Source organism: Eleginops maclovinus, chromosome 7 (assembly GCF_036324505.1).
Source record: "Eleginops maclovinus isolate JMC-PN-2008 ecotype Puerto Natales chromosome 7, JC_Emac_rtc_rv5, whole genome shotgun sequence".
Lineage (NCBI taxonomy): Eukaryota > Metazoa > Chordata > Actinopteri > Perciformes > Eleginopidae > Eleginops > Eleginops maclovinus.
Window position 1 is genome coordinate 5,753,386 of NC_086355.1, and position 20,154 is coordinate 5,773,539.

At 41.3% G+C, this 20,154-nt stretch overlaps 1 protein-coding gene across 1 annotated transcript; it reads left to right on the top strand.

Moving 5' to 3' along the window:
* Positions 1-1,223: 1,223 nt before the first annotated feature.
* On the top strand, positions 1,224-20,120 carry fer1l6 (fer-1 like family member 6). The gene is made up of 46 exons (XM_063887830.1): positions 1,224-1,474; positions 1,990-2,078; positions 2,757-2,868; positions 3,157-3,211; positions 3,753-3,884; positions 3,962-4,024; positions 4,197-4,275; positions 4,393-4,549; positions 4,664-4,850; positions 5,138-5,239; positions 5,378-5,468; positions 5,658-5,775; positions 5,861-6,092; positions 6,320-6,428; positions 6,927-7,167; positions 7,455-7,575; positions 7,897-7,997; positions 8,566-8,668; positions 8,983-9,102; positions 9,226-9,378; positions 9,598-9,769; positions 10,521-10,645; positions 10,785-10,919; positions 11,421-11,570; positions 11,984-12,091; positions 12,327-12,389; positions 12,702-12,800; positions 13,027-13,240; positions 13,751-13,920; positions 14,102-14,224; positions 14,314-14,356; positions 14,502-14,546; positions 15,107-15,201; positions 15,556-15,684; positions 15,774-15,914; positions 16,459-16,586; positions 16,691-16,861; positions 17,003-17,157; positions 17,232-17,374; positions 17,778-17,866; positions 17,945-18,043; positions 18,313-18,433; positions 18,542-18,662; positions 18,857-19,014; positions 19,340-19,440; positions 19,773-20,120. The coding sequence occupies exons 1-46, from the start codon at positions 1,440-1,442 to the stop codon at positions 19,963-19,965; spliced, it is 5,691 nt and encodes a 1,896-aa protein (XP_063743900.1). The 5' UTR covers positions 1,224-1,439; the 3' UTR covers positions 19,966-20,120.
* The last annotated feature ends 34 nt before the right edge of the window (positions 20,121-20,154 follow it).

Genomic DNA, 20,154 nt, shown 5'->3' on the forward strand with positions numbered 1-20,154 from the left:
AAGAGGAATTGTGCTGACATGTTTCTGGTGAGCAACACCTGGTCATTGTGTGAATAATGGCTGTTGTAAGGTTAAGACTAAAATAGTGAAGTGACTGTTAGGAAGAATGTCAGTTGTATGGGTGGGTCAACAAAACCCTCCCACCCCCCTACAGTGTCAAGCATTGCCTACACATGAAGTAGTTTGAAGGAGTCGATCGTTTGACAGATAACTGAACTCATTATGTTTAGACAAAAACGAAAATAGCTGCTGATGTGCTTTTAAAAATGCTTAAACTTTTGTTGTTCTGCCATGGTATTTACTGCAGTGGGATATGAGAATTGTTCCAGACTGCAACGTGACTTCAAAAACAGAATATTGGAGATTTATTTTGTATTTTTTAACTTGTCCTGTGACAGGAGGCATTTCTTCACCATTAAATATTATGGACACAGTCCAGTGGTCATTTACAGCAATGGTTGTTAAGCTCTTTGGTTTTAAGGTCCTTAGAATTTGATACTCATCAAAGGATGATAAGATTTTGCTTCACGGACCTCCTTCAAAAAAGTTGTAAGATATTATGAACAGGACCTAGGTAGATCATATAACTGCATTCTTCCTGTAATACTTCATGCTTTTAGTTAAAGGGGCACTATTATGCTCATCTTCAAGGTCATATTTGTATTTTGTGCCTCTACGGTGACATGTTTCCATGCTTTAATGTTCAACAAGGACTTTATCATTCTCAGGCTGCCTCATGCTTTGAGATGTCCCGGTCCTTAGCCTATCACTTCTTTACAGACTATTTACATGCACAAAAACCCACTACAGGAAAGGGAAAACTTTTCATGAGAACATCCTGGCAGGCAGCATTAGTAAACAGAAGTGTATGGTACTTTCTAAGAACCTAAAAACCACAAACAAACACAACACTTTAAAGAAAATCGCCCGCTGGAACCACAGAGAGGTAAACATGGGCTGAGATGGAAACAGAATATTTTCTTTAGGAGTAAGGAAGAGCTGAGCTGGATATTCAGGTTTAAGGGATACTTAAGACCGACTGGATCAAGTTAAATAATCGGGCATGAGAAAGCAGGTGTGGAAAGAAAGCAGGCTTTTCCGTGAGGACGAGTTGAAGGATGTAACATACATCTTTATTTGCAGTGCGGTTAAATAAAATAATAAAGGCTTTCGTGTGAAGAAAAGGGGGTAGAGACTGAGCAGAGTAGGTTAACAAGAGAGCTCACAGGATAATTCTGTGCTGGGAATTAGCCAGGATCACATGCTGTATTATTCAGCCTCATCCAGGACAATGTCTGAGCAGAGATAGAAGAGGAGGAAGCAAATCCTCAGACATCATTAAGCATTTAGATTGCATGAAAAGCAACCAGTTGTGAGATGTTGCAGTGAAAGTTAGTAGAAGAAAGAAAGGAGAACAAAGAAAACTTTTTCTGGACTGAATGGATAATCCAGACAGTTCTACATCGCAGCAGCCGTGAGTCGTTTAAAGAATCTATTTTGTTCTGACACTAGTAAAATTCGCATTGAGATGCAGAACAAGAAAATATCTCAATTGTTCAAATACATTTTTGGGGGGATTTTAGGGCAAAAAGGTTTTAATGAGTTGATGGGAATTTCATTTGTTCAAAATGTGTTTCCACTTACACACAATTTCTCTAATCATGGTTAATGGCACTTACATACATTTTATTGAAATCCTTTCCAGAATCCACAAAAATGACGGAACTGGAAAGGGTTAACGCAGTTTTTTAGACGAGATTTTTTTAACATCGCATTTTTACTTTCACATCATTTTTAAAGCATTTTTGGACAAAATTAATCCCTACATAATTAACTCCAATACTGACGAGTGAAACTCCGAAACACATTTACATATAAATCTGAACTGTAACCTCCTTCTTCCATTTCATTTCATGTGTATATAATTTGTAACCGAGAAGATGGAAAATAAGATTTCACTGACTGAAAGTCTTCTCTCTTTGCAAGCAGAAAGGCCAAGATGATTTTTGGCATGAAAGGGAAAAAGAAGAAGAAGAAAAACAACACAGACCTGGTCCTGACAAATGAGGGAGCTTTGGGTAAGGCCTGGAAAACAAACACATACACACACACACAAACACACACTCTCTCTCACGCTGGGTCTTGGTTGTTTTTGCAGTGTATAATAGAGTAATTATAGTCATATCTCTGTGGGGAGACTAACCCTTGTCAAACAATCACATGTAAAGGACCGGTGAAATAGAGAGAACGGTCATTCTGGTTTACGAGGACAAAACTCAACCTCGTGATGGCCTCAACCTTTTTAACTAAAGTGCTAATAACCATCCCATGAAATTATTTAATGATACTAAATATTTGTGATTTGACATTTGACAGGAATTGGATTCTGGCGTTACATTAAAAAAGCCTTTACACTAATCAGTTAACAACCTAAGAGCAGTGGCACCAACAGCTTTTCTTTAAGATCTAGCGCTCAGCACACAGATTCCCCTTGTGTAAATGCAAGATGAACGCAAACAACTCAGTATTGTATTTGCAGCCATCTTGCATGTTTATGTTTTCTCCGAATTACAGCATGAAATAGCCATTTAATTAAAGGTGTGTGTGTGTGTGTGTGTGTGTGTGTGTGTGTGTGTGTGTGTGTGTGTGTGTGTGTGTGTGTGTGTGTGTGTGTGTGTGTGTGTGTGTGTGTGTGTGTGTGTGTGTGTGTGTGTGTGTGTGTGTGTGTGTGTGTGTGTGTGTGTGTGTGTGTGCAGACAGTGAGGCAGTGGTGCCTTCTGAGGATTCGGCCCTGCTTGAGGGAGAAAACTCTGAAGACCAACCAGAAGGTCCTCCCTTCAGAACCAGAGTAATACCAAACAATAAAAGGTATTTAATATTCACATTACATGATATTACATTTAAATACAATGTGAGGGAGAAGGGGTTTACGGGTGTATTAGAAATCTCTCCCAAAGCACTAAGCTTTATTGCCTCTTGATGCTCAGACTGCACATCAGAATATTTACATACCTGCATGTGGCGTTTTAAAAAAAAATGTTGATCAGTCTGAATGACACTCTACTGATTATGAATAACTTCTACAGGCATATATTCAAATGTAACTCTTTTAATAACCTGAGAGAGAAACTGACCTGTACAGTGAAACTTCCACAGGGCCAAACTGAAAACGCTCATCCAGAAGAGTGAAGGGAAACCGCAGAGCTTCCAGGTAACAGCAACAGAACACACCGTTTATCTTAATTCAGATTTAAGGTGAACCTTTTTGGGGTGATTGTGGAGTAGTAACAGTACCACTTATTAAAGAATAATAATATAAATAATAATGAATATCTGATTTGTTTCTTTTTGTGAACAAATTCTGTGTGACTTTCAGGATATTCATTGAAAATCATAGCAAAAAAAAAATTTAAATTCTAGGCAAAACATTATTACAACTTGTATAGATTTCCACAAGTTCACTGGGGCTTCTGATGACACAGACAGAGAGTAGTATTCCTCTTTAATTCACCATGCATTGTAGAAAACAGGGGTAATTTAATTCAACACAAATAATTTTGATGCAAAACTGAAAACAGAACACATGTATGATGCACATGTATGATACAAATATTAAATATATGAAGGAAAATGTGCATAATATCACAATAAGAATACAAAGAAAGAATGGGCTTTACAGTAGGCCTATGATAAGTCCTGACCGACTTCTTTTCATCTGAGCAATTTTTTGTAATGTTCTTTCTGGCCCGTAGATTGCCATTAACATCACAGAGGCCCGGCAGCTGGTCGGAGAGAACATCGACCCCAGTGTGGTGATCGAGATCGGCGATGAGAAGAAACAGACGTCAGTCAAAGAGGGAACCAATGCTCCCTTTTACAATGAGGTAAAAGAAAGACTGGTGAGTTTTGGTGACCGTTAATTCCTGAGACCCTAATTTTGCCTCTCTCTTCTTTCCACCAGTATTTCGTGTTTGACTTCTTTGCCCACAAAGACATATTCTTTGACAAAGTCATCAAACTGACGGTGAGTTAGAAAAATTAGCATTTCAAAAGAGAAGTTTAAGATTAGAGGTGTTCTTTATCAATCATAATATTTGTCTACTCATATTTAGTTTGTTCTTTGGTTTGAGATTCTATGTTTTTCTCAGTTTTAAGCTTAAGCTTTGTCTCTTCTCTGTGAATCTCACTCTTTCCAGGTGATGCACTCTAAAATGCTGAGGAGTTTCTGCATTGGGTCGTTTAAACTGGATGCATGGACAGTGTACAAACAGCCAGGTAGATAAAATATTTCTGACATGTTTAGCTTAGCGTAGAGAAGAGGAAGTGTGATTGAAGTTAGTTTTCACTATTCCACGCAGAGGTCAACCCACTGTCTCTTTTCTGCTCCCTCAGGTCACCAGTTCATCAATAAATGGGCAATGCTGACCAATCCTGTTGACATCAGCACTGGCGTCAAAGGATACATAAAGTGTGACATCAGTGTCTCAGCGAAGGGAGACAGCATGCAGCCAGGACCAAAAGCAAGTGATGCTGAGGAGCAGATAGACAAGTATAACACTCGTATATTAATTATTATCCGCTACAACAACACTTACACTCTTTAAGCGTTGAAACAGTTCTATCTTTTAGAAAACATTTGAGCAATCATAACTCTTTACCTCAGGAACCTGCTGATTCCAGAAGGGTTTCCCTCCGAGCGACCGTGGGCTCGGTTCTCTGTGAAGGTGTATCGAGCTGAAGGCCTTCCAAGGAACAACTCCAGCATCATGGCCAATGTCACCAAGGCCTTCATTGGAGACAACACAGCACTCATCGACCCATATGTAGTGGTCAGCTTCTTCAAACGAGTGGTGGGTTTAAAAATCCCTTTTAAATGTATGCTTTACTTTATAATAACTAAACAGAAAGCTGTTCTGAAGTTCACATCAGCTTTGAGTGCACTTATACTCCTAGAGAATTCAACTGCTGTTCAATTTCTTAGGGCGAGAATGTCATTTTCAAGCTTTTCATTTTAACTTCACTTAGGGTTGGGGAAGCCCTTATCACTGAACATCACCCATTTAACCCTTTAAAAGCACTAGTTCCTGTTAAGAGCTATTATACAGATCATACATGTCCTTTGTCCATTGCCTCTCAGGGTCGCACATCCACTCAGAAGTCCACAGCAGACCCGGTGTGGAACGAGCAGATCGTGTTCACAGAGATGTTTCCCCCTCTGTGTCAGAGACTGAAGATCCAGGTGTGAGCTTTACTTTGTAGGAGGGGGAAGTACTAACGTTATGCAAACCTCCCCTCAATTTCCCCTTATATTTAGATGTACAACTACATTATTCACAAGTATAGACGTGACAGGATGCTGACTTCTTTCTCCTCACAGGTCTGGGATGAGGGGAGCATGAGCGATGTGGCGATAGGAACACATTACTTTGACCTGAGACGCATCTCTAATGAGCAGGATGGAGACAGAGGTGAGGAGAGAGGAAGGGAGCAGGTTTAAATTCATGAAGGTATGGGAAGAAAAGGAGAAAAAGTTCAGGCGAAGTTGACATTAGTAAGAGGGAAGTGAGGAAAGGCAGTAATCCAAAGGTTGGAATTGTTGGTGGGATCATGGTGACTTTTGTTTGTCTCTCTTTATTTCATTCTCTCTTTTCTTTCAGGGTTTTTACCAACTTTTGGTCCTGCTTGGATCAACCTGTACGGCTCTGCCCGGAATTACTCAATAGGGGATGACACAGTGGAGCTTAATGAGGGCATCGGAGAGGGCGTGTCCTTCAGGTCAATCTTAAATCACTCAAATGATGGGGAAAATTGATAGATTCATAAGCAACTTACCAAACTGTCCAATTCTTGCTGCTTTCAGGGGTCGGGTCTACATGGAGCTCACAGTGGAGATCCTATCAGGAGGGACAGGCCCAGAGTCCAAACTCAGCAAGATGGTCAAGACGGTGAAGGACGCTAAAACAGGAAAAGCAGGAGGGAAAGATGGTAAGACTCCTGCAGGAGGAGGAGCTGGTGGAGCAGCAGCAGGAGCTGAAGATGACAAAGGAAAAGCTGCAGCTGCTGAGGTGCTGCCTGTGGAAGCTCCTCCAATGGTCAGATGTTTTCTTTAAATAATACCCTTAATCTTCCTCTGCATTGAACTGTGATATAGCAATTTAATAATGTACACAATCCCCTTGATGAGATTGATTTGGCAGATGGCAAAAAATACATGATCTATGGAGTAGAGTTTTTAAAGACGCCCTGTTGTGCTTTTTGAAGTTTTTCCTTTCCTGTAGTCCCACCATAATGAGTTTCACAGAGATGTTTCTGTGTCCAGGCGGATGATCACAACAACGAGAGCTTTTTTTTGTTCGGGGCGTTATGTGAAGCCACCTTGATCGACAGGAGGATCGGAGACAAGGCCATCAACTTCGAATTCTCTCTGGGTGAGTCGCCAATTCCAGCGTTCTCACTCCTTTCCCATCATTATTGTTTCACAGACACAATTCACACATTAAAGTAATCAAATATAATCACTCATACAACTCTTGGGTTCTTTTTAATTTTTTCCTTTTGTTTTTGAGTGAAATTGAAGGTGTTTGAAATGCCACTGCGTAAAAAAGCATTGCAAATGTTACTTAAACATAAGAGCATAAATAGATTGGATTATTGACCCCTTATTGTGTTCACCACAAACATGCAAGATATCTTTTGTGAACCCCTATTGATATGATGTTCTGCCCTTACATATAACCACCTCGCTATGGTTTTTGGATGCTGTCTTTTACTCCTAATGTGAATCTGGATGAAAGTTACTAAAGTCATCAAATAGATAAATAAAGTAAAGTAAAAAGTACAATATCATATTAGTAAAAGTACAGTGATGGTTAACATTCCTCCCCTGCAGGTTAAAGAAACCCTCTCTTTCTTTTGCCCCTCCTAAGGTAACTACGGTAATGTCCTGGAGCCTTCAGGCCCACCCCTCCCTGCCCCCAGCCCTTCTGTCAGTCGGAGGAGGAGGGCGCTGGAAGTCACTGACAGCAGTGACACGATGGGCATCCCTCCCACCAGGACACCCCCTTCCTCCCCTTACACCCCCCTCCTAGCCGTAGAACATCAGGAACCCCCCCTGGTCTCTAGGTCCACCACAACTCCACAAAAACCGTGCATCGTCGAAGGAAACAAGTTGAGTCGCTCTGTTGTTTGATTATTGACATTACGACGAGCCTCGAAAGATGTGCAAACAGTGTGCATGATGTGGGCTGTATTGCAACTGTGCACATCAAAACTGCCCTTAAAGCCAGGCTATGTACAGCAGAACAGTTGTGTATGCACTTTCTTGACTTTTGGTTTAGTATTTCTAGATGTTTAATGGTTTAATAATGTTTTTTTATTCCTGTTAGGAGGATCATTTTGTTACTTTACTAAATATTTCCCTTCATTGTTTTTCTCATGTATGTTACACTTTTTAGGTACTACATGTATCTTCCCATGGAGCAGCAGAAGCCGTGCATTCATTTGCTGAGTCACTGGGAGAACAGAACCTACCGTCTCTGCAACTCTAACATGCTGGAGAACATAGCTGTTCTGTTTGTAAATACACACACACACACACACACACACACACACACACACACACACACACACACACACACACACACACACACACACACACACACACACACACACACACACACACACACACACACACACACACACACACACACACATATGCATACTACTATTGCCAAATTATGGGAATTGGAAAAATCCTTACAATGGTTCAAGAGGATTATGAAACTTGTTTTTCTGACGCGTCAACTGACACTTTATTGTGATTTCAGAAATGTAATAATATAAGAGTGAATTGAGGTAGTTGTTAAAGTGAAAAATCACTGATTGTTTCTCTCTTAGGAAGAGGGTCTGGCCAGTGTAGCCGAGCTGCACAAGAAGTCAGACCCAGGAACAGAGCTTTTATTCCGAACCATCCTCAAAGAATTCTGCATGGACGCCAGGTATTTACACAATGTAAAACATGGAACACAAAACATAAACAAGAGCAATCTCGAACTCAATATTCATTTTAAGAAAATCCTTTTATCGCAGTATAACCGATTAAAGGTGGGTGTTTGTAAATACAAGATTTCTATGGGCACCAAGCTCATTGCTTCATTGTGAGACATTGTATAACTGTGTCTTAGCTTACATTGAAATGTTTATGTATTGTGCACAGCAGCTGGATTATCAAGGTATCACAAGACCCTACGAGTGCTAAATGATCGCAGTCTGCTCATATAACCCTTATCAGGTGATTAAGTATCGCAACTGGCCTAATGTTGTGCTCTATGAGACACAACTATAAGTCGACTATAACCTTACAAGGGAAAGTGTGTGGACAGATTGGTGTTACCTCCATGATACGGGCTGCTCCTTCCACCTGCTGCTGATCAGCTTCATTGGGAGGATTCACAGAGAACCAAAATATCAAGGGGACCTAATAGAATACAAATAATGTTAGAAGTGTATCTAAAAATGTACCTCTTGCCCAAGTCACAGTCAAGCCCTCAAACTGTGTTTCTGCAGGGGTTTCATCACAGCGGCAGAGGCCAAGTTGAAGGCAGAGATGAAGTCCAGCTACCTGACACAGCTGGACAGGAAACGCCTCACCATGTGCAAACAGGAACTGGTGGGGAAACCTAAGATTTTATTTTTTTTGCCCGACTTAAAAAGCACATCTATTGTTGACTTTTTATGTCCTCCAGCTGGGAAGGTGTTGGAGCTATAAATTGCTAAATAATTGCTATTATTATTATATAGTTAATCATTTGTTTACCTGCAGTTTCTGTTTATAATGAATATATTATTATTATTATTATTATTATTATTATTATTATTATCTTTTATAGCTTCTAGGATTTGGTCCGCTATCAGTGTTTTTTTATCATGTCAGCAGTTCATTTGCAGAAAAATAAAGTGTGTGTGTGTGTGTGTGTTTTGCAGGAGAGTATGATAGGCGAGGCCCAGTCCTTGGGAGAGAGGAAGAGAAAAACTGGTGGTGTGAAAGAAATGCTGCAGAAAGCAACAAAACTCACACAGAAACTACGCTTCCTTGTGGAGGAGGTGTGTGTGAGGATGTGTGTGTGCTACATGTACATTCTGACAGTTGGTTAAGAGAAACCACTTTATTTAACTTGTGCTTACAAACTTTCCTTGCACACATGTGGACGCCCTCACTCTCTGCAGCCCCAGCACACGGTGCCCGACGTGTTTGTGTGGTTGTTAAGTAACAACAAGCGTGTTGCGTACGCTCGGGTCCGCGCCAGAGACCTGCTCTTCTCCAGCAGCCAGGAGGCCCGCGGAATCCACTGTGGCAAGATGCTAACACTGTTTCTAAAGGTACACCCGCACACACACACACACACACACACACACACACACACACACACACACACACACACACACACACACACACACACACACACACACACACACACACACACACACACACTGCCTTGACACTATTTTTTGTTCGATGTAGAAATGCTTGCAGAGAGACTTCATAAATCAGTGTGTGTGTGTGTGTGTGTGTGTGTGTGTGTGTGTGTGTGTGTGTAGCCTCCAGGGAAGCGTGTTGCAGGCTTGTCAGTCCAAGCGAAGCTGGATGTGTATCTGTGGTTTGGAACCTGCTCAGACTCCAACCACATGCTGGACGACCTTCCTGCAGGGTTCAGCCCGGCCAGAGGGGATGCTGACGCCAGCTGCCCTCCCAAACGCCTGCTCTGCACAGGTGAGCGACTTTCAGATTTTCACAATCCCTCCATTTCTCTGGTTATTTTCATCTTTGATCTTTACATATTTAAAATGACAGTACACATTTAATTTGACTTCTTTTTGATCATTAAAAACAATAATGGAGCTCAATTTGGACTAAATAATTCAATACTGCGGCTAAGATACCAAACATTAATTGTCTTGAGCATTTGTTCCTAGAATCAGATGATACACTTTACCGGACAGCTACTTTTTCTGCCTTTGGCGTGGAAATTCAACGTGAATCTCCAATTGAGACATGAGTAAACAGCAAAGCTACAACAGCGTTCTTTGATGGTTTTTTCATCTTTTGTCTAAAGAAAGTTGAACAGAATCAATAACTTTTCCACTGAAAAGGACAGAGATCAAGCCTGACAACAATCACAAAGTATTACCGTGGGAAGAACGCACTAGAGGCTAGCACACTTCTCTATCTTCTCATGGTATAAATGTTATCGAGGAAGGGAGTTAGAAGAAACTGACGTTACAAATGAAAGACAGGAGACGTTTTGATACACATGAAGATAAAGAAATGCAATTAAAAGGATTCACTGTGGATATTGCAATAAGAACCATGACATGTACAGTATGACTACCAGGTTACATTAGATTTGAGTAAGTTTCCACAGCAGTAGATACCATGATCTACTAAGATCTTTTTTTAGAATAGGGGTTTCCTGCTTTTAAGTCACCCTAAACTACATGTTATGTTGTGTCTTTGTCTCCAGAGCAGTATAAATTTGAGATGAGGTGCCACATGTATCAAGCCCGTGGTCTCATAGCTGCAGACACCTCCGGCCTGTCTGACCCTTTCGCCCGAGTTACATATCTATCCAACAGCCAAACCACCAACGTAAGTGTCTGTTTTGGTTCTAAGAACATCAATATAAGGTTGTATAAGCAATTCAATCTTGTGAAGTTGTCATATATATTGTGTCTCCTGAGCTGTTGCTTTCAATGTGCGGTCTTGGTGTGTTTTTTGTTGCTGTCAGGTGATCAGTCAGACTCTCAGCCCGACATGGAATCAGTGTTTGATGATGAGCCGTCTAATGCTGAGTGGAGATCTGCAGCACATCCGGGAGGAGCCACCGCGCATTCTCATCGAGGTGTACGACGAGGACACACTGGTAATGCTACTTTGATAGATCCATTGACAGATTAACCAAGTACGATACGAAACAACACAATAAAATACAAAACGAGATAATAATGATCAGATCAAATCTTTCTTGCATTACAGCAGCTGCATGAACAAGAACTATTAAAGGATTGACTCTGTTCAAAAGAGTGCTTCAGTCTCACCTTATTAAGTCGTCAGAACCCATATTTCTGATCTGATAGATTTTCTCAAAGGCTTGACCTATACATTTCATTTGGTTTTGCTCTTTTGACTTTAAAGCAGTGGACACACACCTGTACCATGTATAATTGCAATACTGTAGAACACTCATAATCATAAGAGACATAGAAAACTAAAAAATGTGTCTAGTCACCCCAAAAGACTTATGCAGTTTCATTGGATTAGTTATTTCCAAGGTAGCAGATGGTCTATCCAGCATTGGTTTAATCCCTGTTTTAGATATTTTGAATTGACCTTGTGACCTCCTCTATCTGATCTCTCCCTGTAGGGTAAGGCAGAGTATCTAGGAGCCACGGTGGCGGTGCCTGAGGTCCGGCTGGCTTCCGACCCCTACACACCTCCAACTCTGCAGTACAGCCCGCTGCACTGTGGCTGCCAGCCTGGAGGAGACCTGCTGGCTGCATTTGAACTACTGCAGGCCAGTCTATTAAACGTTTAGTTTCCATCCTGATTGTAACCGCAGAAATGTGATCCAGTTGTTTGTCATGGCCTACTAGGACTAGTATCTATCTGAGTTTCGCAAAATAATACACACACATATTGTTTGATTTAATTTAATCAGCAGGTAAAATCCAGAAGAGCGTTCTGTTAAAGTAACGGGACACAATTACCAAACAATTAAGAAAGTCACTCAGAATAATATATTAAACATCAAGAATAAAGATGTCATCCAAAAACCAGATATACTAAGGAAAAAAGAATCAAATGAACAGAAAATAATGGTAAAACTTTTAGAGATTACCAGTCCTTTTTCTCATAGCGAGGATGCAGGATGCAGATTATAGTAGGAAGCTCTAATGATGATTAAGGCTCATTGACTTTAATGTGTAGATCCAAGAGTCTGGAGAGCAGAGTCTGCCGGCGTTGGAGGCAGGAGAAGGCGGCTTCTACACCGTCCCTGCCAACATCAGACCTGTTCTCAGCACCTACAGGCTGGAGGTGTGTGTGTTTTCGGACACCCTGTTTTTTAAATGTGTTTTTTCTGGAATAATTGTCAATGAAAAACATAAACACGTATTTATGATAAATGCTCCTCTGACATTTTATGACTATTCGTCCTTTTGTCAAACCTGAGAGTGGTTTAACGTTTTAACCCAGCAGATCTGTTATGGACTCAGTATCCAGCCAAAGACCTTAACTCAACAAATCTTTATGTGTGTGTTCTGTCCACCAGGTGTTATTCTGGGGTCTGAGGGAGCTGAAGAAGGTTCAGTTCCTGTCTGTTGATCGTCCACAGGTGCACACAAACACACAAACAACATTATTTGCTCTGTTTTGAAAACACAACAAAACAGCTTCCATCACACACAAGACTTCCAGCATTTAAAGAATCAAGGTTACCAAGGGATAGAACTTGCTTTGCTTTTATTGTTTTTTATTATTTGTTTATAGTGCTTCATCTATAGAGTGCTTCAGGTTGGGTATGAAATGAGCAATACATTACTCTTGGCTCGATCAGTTAATTCACACTATAATGGATCTGAAAATGTTGGAAATAATTAAAAAAACGTAATGTGAAATTAAACAACCAACACTGTCTTTCCTTCAGGTCTTCATAGAGTGTGCAGGTAAAACACTGCGTTCCTCCGTCATTCAGAAGTACAATTCCAACCCAAACTTCACCACGCTGGTTGATGCCATAGTGCTGGTAAGACCAACACAGCATTGATAGACCTTATTGCTCTTGAGGCTGAATGTGAGTTTATTAATCTTAAACTGACAGTGATCTTAAGTACTCCCCTGATTTGTAATTGGATGTTCAACAATCACACATGGTTCATGGTACAATGGTGTCTCTGTGTCGAGTCTGGCTCAGGGATTAATACATGTATTGAATTATGTATTAAGTTCTACTCCATTTTGCTACTATTTAGGAGTTACCAGAGAACGAGCAACTCCACCCTCCTCTCAGCATCACCGTTGTGGATTGGCGAGCCTTTGGTCGCAGCACATTGGTTGGAAGCCACATCATCAACAATCTCAAGGCCTTCAAATACACTCCACCCCCAGCCCCGCCTGCTCCTGTAGTAACACACCAACCACCCATGGTCGTGACCCCAAAGCAGCCACGTGATGAACGTGATGAAGGTGATAAATGTGTGTCCAATGCTCTGCTGTTATTGACACCAAAAAAGCTGTGCAAGCACATTATTGCTGTTATAGGTATTAATAACAACTACATTTGTCCGCATCATTTTTTGGATGCTGCCTGTTTACTGTTATTGTTGCAGAGCAGAGAAAATGCTATAGTTACATTGAGTGATTTTGCGACCAGAAAGCCAATTTCTAAAGTATTTTTTAATATCTCTAATCCTTAAATGCCAGTTACTCTGATCGTACCAGCAATTTGCATACTGAACTTGAAGATTCATTATTGAAATACTTTATCACATGGTCCACTTGCTGGAAGTGTTCAGTTATATCCAATTTTCTCTAACTTCATCAATTGACATAACAGAAAACGTCTTGTGCCTGTTGGTATTATGACTTTATCATGAAATGATATATAAAACGACTAAGCCTCATCGAGCCTCTAATCCAGGAGGCTCAGTTGACCTTAACCCATAAAAATATTTATCTTTGTCTCTCGTCTAATAGGATTGTTTCAGCCTGCTGGAGAGACCAGTTCGACTGCAGTACTAACAAGTCAAGATTTCCTCATCACTGTGGAGGAGGAAGCCCCACCTCCACCACCACCTCCTCCTCCTTATCCTCCTCCTCCACCTCCACCTCCATCCACCCTGGAGAAAGGACCCTGGAAGAAAAGGGTGAAAGAGACCGCATATTTAAAAAACTACATCAATAAAATGGGATTACAACAAAATGCAGTTTGCATCCAAACAGAAAGTGCAACGTGTATTAAAGTGCATGAGGTTACAATAAATTGGGTTGTTATGCATAACATATAGTATATTTAAGTATTATTTTGCATGTCTATTTTACATCCAGGACAGCAAACTAGCGGGCACTCGTGGTCGCTCCACCAAGCGGAAGAAAAGGACCATCGCTGACGAATCAGCAGAGTGTGTCATCGACTGGTGGTCCAAATACTTCGCATCTGTGGACAAACAGGTAGCTTTAATAATCAAGTATTTTTTGCAAAAGTTCCAAAACATATAGGTAAGTTAATGGGACATGTCCCCCCCCCATTTTTGTTGCAGACCAAACAGGACGGCTCTCCATTCCCTCAGGTCTTTGAAAAAGGTATGAACACCTCTGATGGTACATTGGGGTATCTGTGAACACTTGGTTGAAAGGAAATACTGTGTGCTAACTGATACCCCCCCCCCCCACACACACACACACACACACACACACACACACACAAACACATTTTTGTGTATTGCAGCTTTGCCGTTGGAGGGCTTGCTCAGCGCTGGAATAGCCTCCTTAGGTAAGGACAAAGACGTGCAACTACAATAAAGATTGTCATTAAAGGAATATAATGTACAAATGTCAGCAGCATTCAAGTTGGCCCCTTTGTTCTCGGCTATGGAGCAAGAGAGAGCAGCAACGGTCAAGCAAACTAGAGTGTGAATGAAAAAAGGGGAGCAACCTTGCCTATGTTTCAGATGCTGATGGTCTTGACAAATCAGTATTTAGCAACCTATGATTTAAAGCGTGCTGCACACCTTACAGTACTTTTTGGATCAGGGTTATACATCCGAGTGGTGCTCTATGCCCAAAAATGTAAAGTTCTAGTGGGCCACAAGTAATGATTGAGGACGATTATTTTTGCATGACTCCATAACATTTCTTGAGAAAATTCTGCATACTACACCATTTTGAAGGGAGAGCACATTCTTTCTATTTTGGCATAATAGCTTATGTGTGCCGGTGACGTGTATTCTGAAAACTGGGAGTTAACCGCTTTGACATCACAATGCAAATACTTCGTTTTGATAACTCTTCACATCCATTCCCCTTTGCTTTGTGTCTCCTTTGTTTCAACAGTCAGCAGCTCGGATGGAGACAAGAAGAAGAAACAGAAAGAGAAAGGAACTCTCGAACCAAACCTTGTCCTGTCTACTAAATTAGCCACACTCAAGGTAATTAAAGCACAAACACTGCATTTTCATCAGGATCCCAGCAGACACTGACTGATTTCAAACTAGATGCTCCAAATGAAGGAGCGCTAGAGTGTATACCGACTGTGTTTTGATTGACAACCACCTTGCCCTCATATAAGTTGTGTTGCACCTGTTAGCAGGTATGCTACGTTATCATTGTCATTGTTTTGAAGAGTGGATGTCTCTGATCCGTGTGCAAAAAGGATACACTGTAAAGTTGTTCTAATATATACTTTTGAATATGTGCTGGTAAAAAAATACTAACCACATATCTTGGTAATGATACATACAGGTAGAATAGTTACATGGAATGTGCTGACCATCTCTCTACAGCTGTACAACAAGGAGCTGGAGGCAGAGTTTGGACCTTTTGATGACTGGGTTAGCACATACGAGCTGTTCAGAGGAAAAGCCAACGAGGAAGAGGGGGCGAGTGAGGAGAGATTTGTTGGCAAATTTAAGGTGAGACAACAATTGAAAGTCCTCCTTGGAAACCAATGACATATCCCAAATATTGATCTTATAAACTTTGTGTAAAATCTTTCCTGCAGGGGCGATTCTGCCTGTATAAGATGACCGAGGAAGAGGAAGAGGATTGGGAAGATTCCGCTGACATGGGAGCCATCAAAGTTAACAGAGGAATCCCGCACAACGGGAAGGTCCAAGTCCTCATACGGGTTTACATCGTCTCTGTACGTCCTCATTTCTACAGATCAGTTTTATCATTTAGACTAAACTGCACAGCTGTTGAGAGCATCTCATTATAACTTTACAAAGTTCTGGAAATAAAATACTGCGTTTAAAGTAACTACGCTTCATTAAAGATGTTTAAAATTCCTGCAAGAAAAAAAAAAGCATTCCTCATGCCTTACATTATGACTGAAACTCATAGTTATGAAAGAATTGTGTTTAGTTAGAGCTTCCAGTTTTCTTTATATTCAAACTAATAGTATACATTTATCACTTAGGCTGTTGTTGCCCGTATCAAGTGAACTTTATATGGCACAGGATAACAAATCACAGATGTTTCTGTGTTTACGTCATGTTTGCTGTTTGTAAAGCTTTAGTTTTAATGCAGCATTTTATATTTGTGCTACTTGAACTATTTTAATCCCACAGGATAGGCCTACTGTTTATTTTATTGTTATTTTAAGTTACTTGTATGCCTTTTACAATATGTATTCTGTCACCAATATGTACGGATAAGATGCTATTTTTATTCCCCACTCTCTCCAGGCGTCTAACCTGCACCCATCTGATCCGGATGGAAAGTCCGACCCGTACATTGTGCTTCGGCTTGGCAAGCAGGAAATCAAAGACAGAGACAACTACATTCCCAAACAGCTGAATCCTGTGTTTGGAAGGTGTGTGACTGATAGCTTTTCCCCCTTAGTTTAAAAGTAGAACTAGACTTAGGCAATATTTGGTTGTATACTTGAAACATAACTGCTCCAATTCCTGCTTGTAGATCTTTTGAGATGCACGGGTCGTTTCCTCAGGAGTCTCTGCTGTCGGTGGTGATCTATGACTATGACATGGTGGGCGGGGATGACCTGATAGGAGAGACTCGCATCGACCTGGAGAACCGATTCTACAGCCGACACAGAGCCACCTGTGGACTCCCTACTGAGTACAGCCTGTGAGTCTGGGCCTTTGTCTTCGTGGAGCTCCTGCTGTTTGTGAACATTACAGTTTGATTAAGCTGACACTTGTATTAAAAGCAACTTGATAATGATACTACAACAGGTATCAATTCTGCCTTTCTCTGTCTGTCTGTTAGTGACGGTTATAATGCCTGGAGAGACTGCCTGAAGCCGTCAGAGCTGCTGACTAAGCGTTGCAGAGATAACGGTCTGGAGGAACCTAAATTTGCACCAGGACGCATCACTGTGGCAGGCAAAGTTTTTGCCGGCAAGACGCTCTTCATGATTGAAGGTAAAGACTGTTCACACTACATATTTAGGGTGTGTGTGTGTGTGTGACATTAATAATGTGTGCATGTGTCTCAGACGAGCCGCTGGAGTCCTATGAGCACTTGTCTCTAAAGATCCTGCACCGCTGGTCAGAGATCCCAGATGTGGGATGCAAGCTGGTACCAGAACACATAGAGACCAGGACTCTGTTCAACAAGGCTCGGCCCGGCATGGACCAGGTATTTTTTTTTCTTTTGAAGCTATTTAATAATGTAAATTGTGTCTGAATGTAATATAAAAAATATAATAATTAATTCTTTAAAAGTCCGTTTTTCCTTCAGTACCATGAGACAAACTTTCAGAATAAAAAGGACTCAATAAGTTTCTCAATAATTATGTTGGATTTATCCTGACATAAACTAACAAACTAAAATGAAGAAAAGTGATTAAAATACTCTGCTTTTATTCTGGAGGTTGGTAATGTTAGTCCATACAATCTGATGCAGCCAAATCCAGAACTACACTTAAAGTGCTACTGCTTTTGGGTTGAGTGCTATAGAGTGAGGGAGACTGATGTTGATATGCCATTTACATGTATCTGCATCATAAACAGTGTTTGAATGTTCTCCTGTGTGTGTGTAGGGTCAGGTCCAGATGTGGGTAGATATGTTTCCCATGGACTTACCTCACCCAGGACCTTCAGTGGACATTTCACCGCGAAAACCAAAAGGGTGAGAGCTGTCTCTGTCAGCACCTGGAGGCCAATTTGTAAAACACTTAATGTTGAACACCAATGTGTTCGTGTTCAGGTACGAGCTGCGTATCATCATCTGGAACACAGAAGATGTGATTCTGGAGGATAGCAACTTCCTTACTGGTCAACAGTCCAGTGATATCTACGTCAAGGGGTAACTCCAGATCTTTTTCTGTATAGAGTGGGGCATTAACAAGCTTTTTTTGTCAGTAAATACTCTACTGTTGAATGTCAGAAGCTTCTATGTGTCATAAAAAGGGCCAATTCTAACAAATGGCTAGATGAGACTACTGAACGTGATCATGCTGAACATTGGTTGCCTTCAGCTTACCTAGAACCGGATGTACAGTTGTTAATTTATTGCCTAAACATTAGCTTTTTACTCCTGCTGATGTAAACTGCTGCTGTCTTTGTTCCCTGTAGCTGGTTGAAAGGTTTAGAGCACGACCGGCAGGAGACGGACGTCCACTACAACTCTCTGACCGGAGAGGGAAACTTCAACTGGCGCTTTGTGTTTCCCTTCTGCTACCTGCCTGCTGAGAAGGTACTGGCAAATAGACTGACAGATGTAGGGTCACATTTCATGAACCCTGCTGAAATAAGTGTGACCTGCAAAGCAATATAACATTTCTAACACACTCTCTCTTCACAGATAGTAGTGGTGAGGAAGAAAGAGCACATTTTCTCTCTGGACAAAACAGAGCAGAAGCTTCCTGCCATCCTCAGTCTGCAGGTTTGGGACTTCGAGACGCTGTCTTCTGACGACTTCCTAGGTGTGTGTGTGTGACGGTGTATTAATGTGTATCTGTGTTTTGGTTGGAGGTTTTGGGGGAGCTGTCAGAGATACACAGCATCAGCATTCCCCTCCACCCATTTATCACTTATTTTCTCCTCTCTCACTATCCCAAAATCCATCCATGTTTCTCCATTTGTATATTTGACAAATTGTTTTGCCTGGGTCGACTAGGCACGTTGGAGTTGGACCTCCATGGCTTCCCTCGAGGGGCAAAGACTGCAAAGTCGTGTAAAGTGGACATGTTGACGGACAGGACAGATAGAATCTCCATCTTCCAGCAGAAGAGATCGAGAGGCTGGTGGCCCTTCACCAAAGCTGGAGAGCTGACGGTACACACACACACACACACACAATGCACAAATCAAAGCTGTGTCCCGATGTGTGTAATCCTGTACTTACTTTTGCTGTTTCGAGTGCTTAATACAGTTCCAATGTGAGGTACGGGTACCTTGATGTATGTAAAATATGACGCAAATGTCATAGTATATTTTGTGGAAGATTTAATGGAAAATACTGGTTTGAAAAACACTGTACTATAGCGACAACGCTTTTGAAGTGTACACACTGCCCAAAAAGCTCACAGTACGACTGCAACTTTGACTCACAGTTGTGAAAACGTTTTATTAATGGAGTTATGTGCTCTTAATCCATCAGGGAAAAGTGGAGGTGGAGTTCCATCTTGTGACAGGGGAGGAGGCCGAGAAAAATCCAGCTGGCAAAGCACGCAAGGAGCCGGAGCCTCTTCCAAAACCAAAGTAAGAGTCCGGCAGTATTCTCTCCAAAAAAATCTAATCTGGTTTGTGTGTGTGTGTTCTCTCTCTGAAGGTGTTTGTTGCTTTGACAGTGTGAACTTCCGAGGTAGGAGCTTAAGAGAAAACATTGTGAGAAAATGTGTTTAGAGGTTCAAAACAATGAGTTAACACTAAAACGGTGTTGAATCTGAATGTATGCCCTTCTCATGATTTCGTTGAGTCGACTCAGTATCAGCAGTCCCCACCTGTACACAAAGCTGCTTCTCATCCACTTTAACTAAACTGTGTACTCTGCAGCGTGTGCAATTCTCACTCCTCTTCTCTTTGTCCCCCAGTCGTCCAGACACTTCCTTCTCGTGGTTCGTCAATCCTTTCAAGTGTTTCTTCCACTTGGTGTGGCGGAGCTACAAGAAGTACATCATCATCGCCTTTTTGCTGCTCATCACAGTGCTGTTCCTCGCCCTGCTGTTCTACACACTGCCAGGAGCCATTTCTCAGAGGATAGTGAATGGAATAAAGGATGGATGACTTTTAGATGATGCGACTCCCCCTTCCTGTCATGAAAGCCAAAGAAAAGCTTCTACAAAGTCTGCCAAGTTTTAAAGGACACACCTTGTGATGTGTCTAGGCTAAAGTGCCCTTCTTCAAAGAATATATATATAATAAAAATAAGGATAAACATGTTCAGTCTCTTTTTCGTTTTGGATTTGTCTTGAC

What these genes read in the sequence shown, in the direction of transcription:
- fer1l6 (XM_063887830.1), top strand. Translation starts at nt 1,440, where the DNA reads ATGGATAATCCAGACAGTTCTACATCGCAGCAGCC. An exon ending in TCGCATCTGTGGACAAACAG is followed by an intron (nt 14,225 to 14,313) that starts GTAGCTTTAATA and finishes TTTTTGTTGCAG; the next exon opens with ACCAAACAGGACGGCTCTCC. An exon ending in CTCGGCCCGGCATGGACCAG is followed by an intron (nt 17,375 to 17,777) that starts GTATTTTTTTTT and finishes GTGTGTGTGTAG; the next exon opens with GGTCAGGTCCAGATGTGGGT.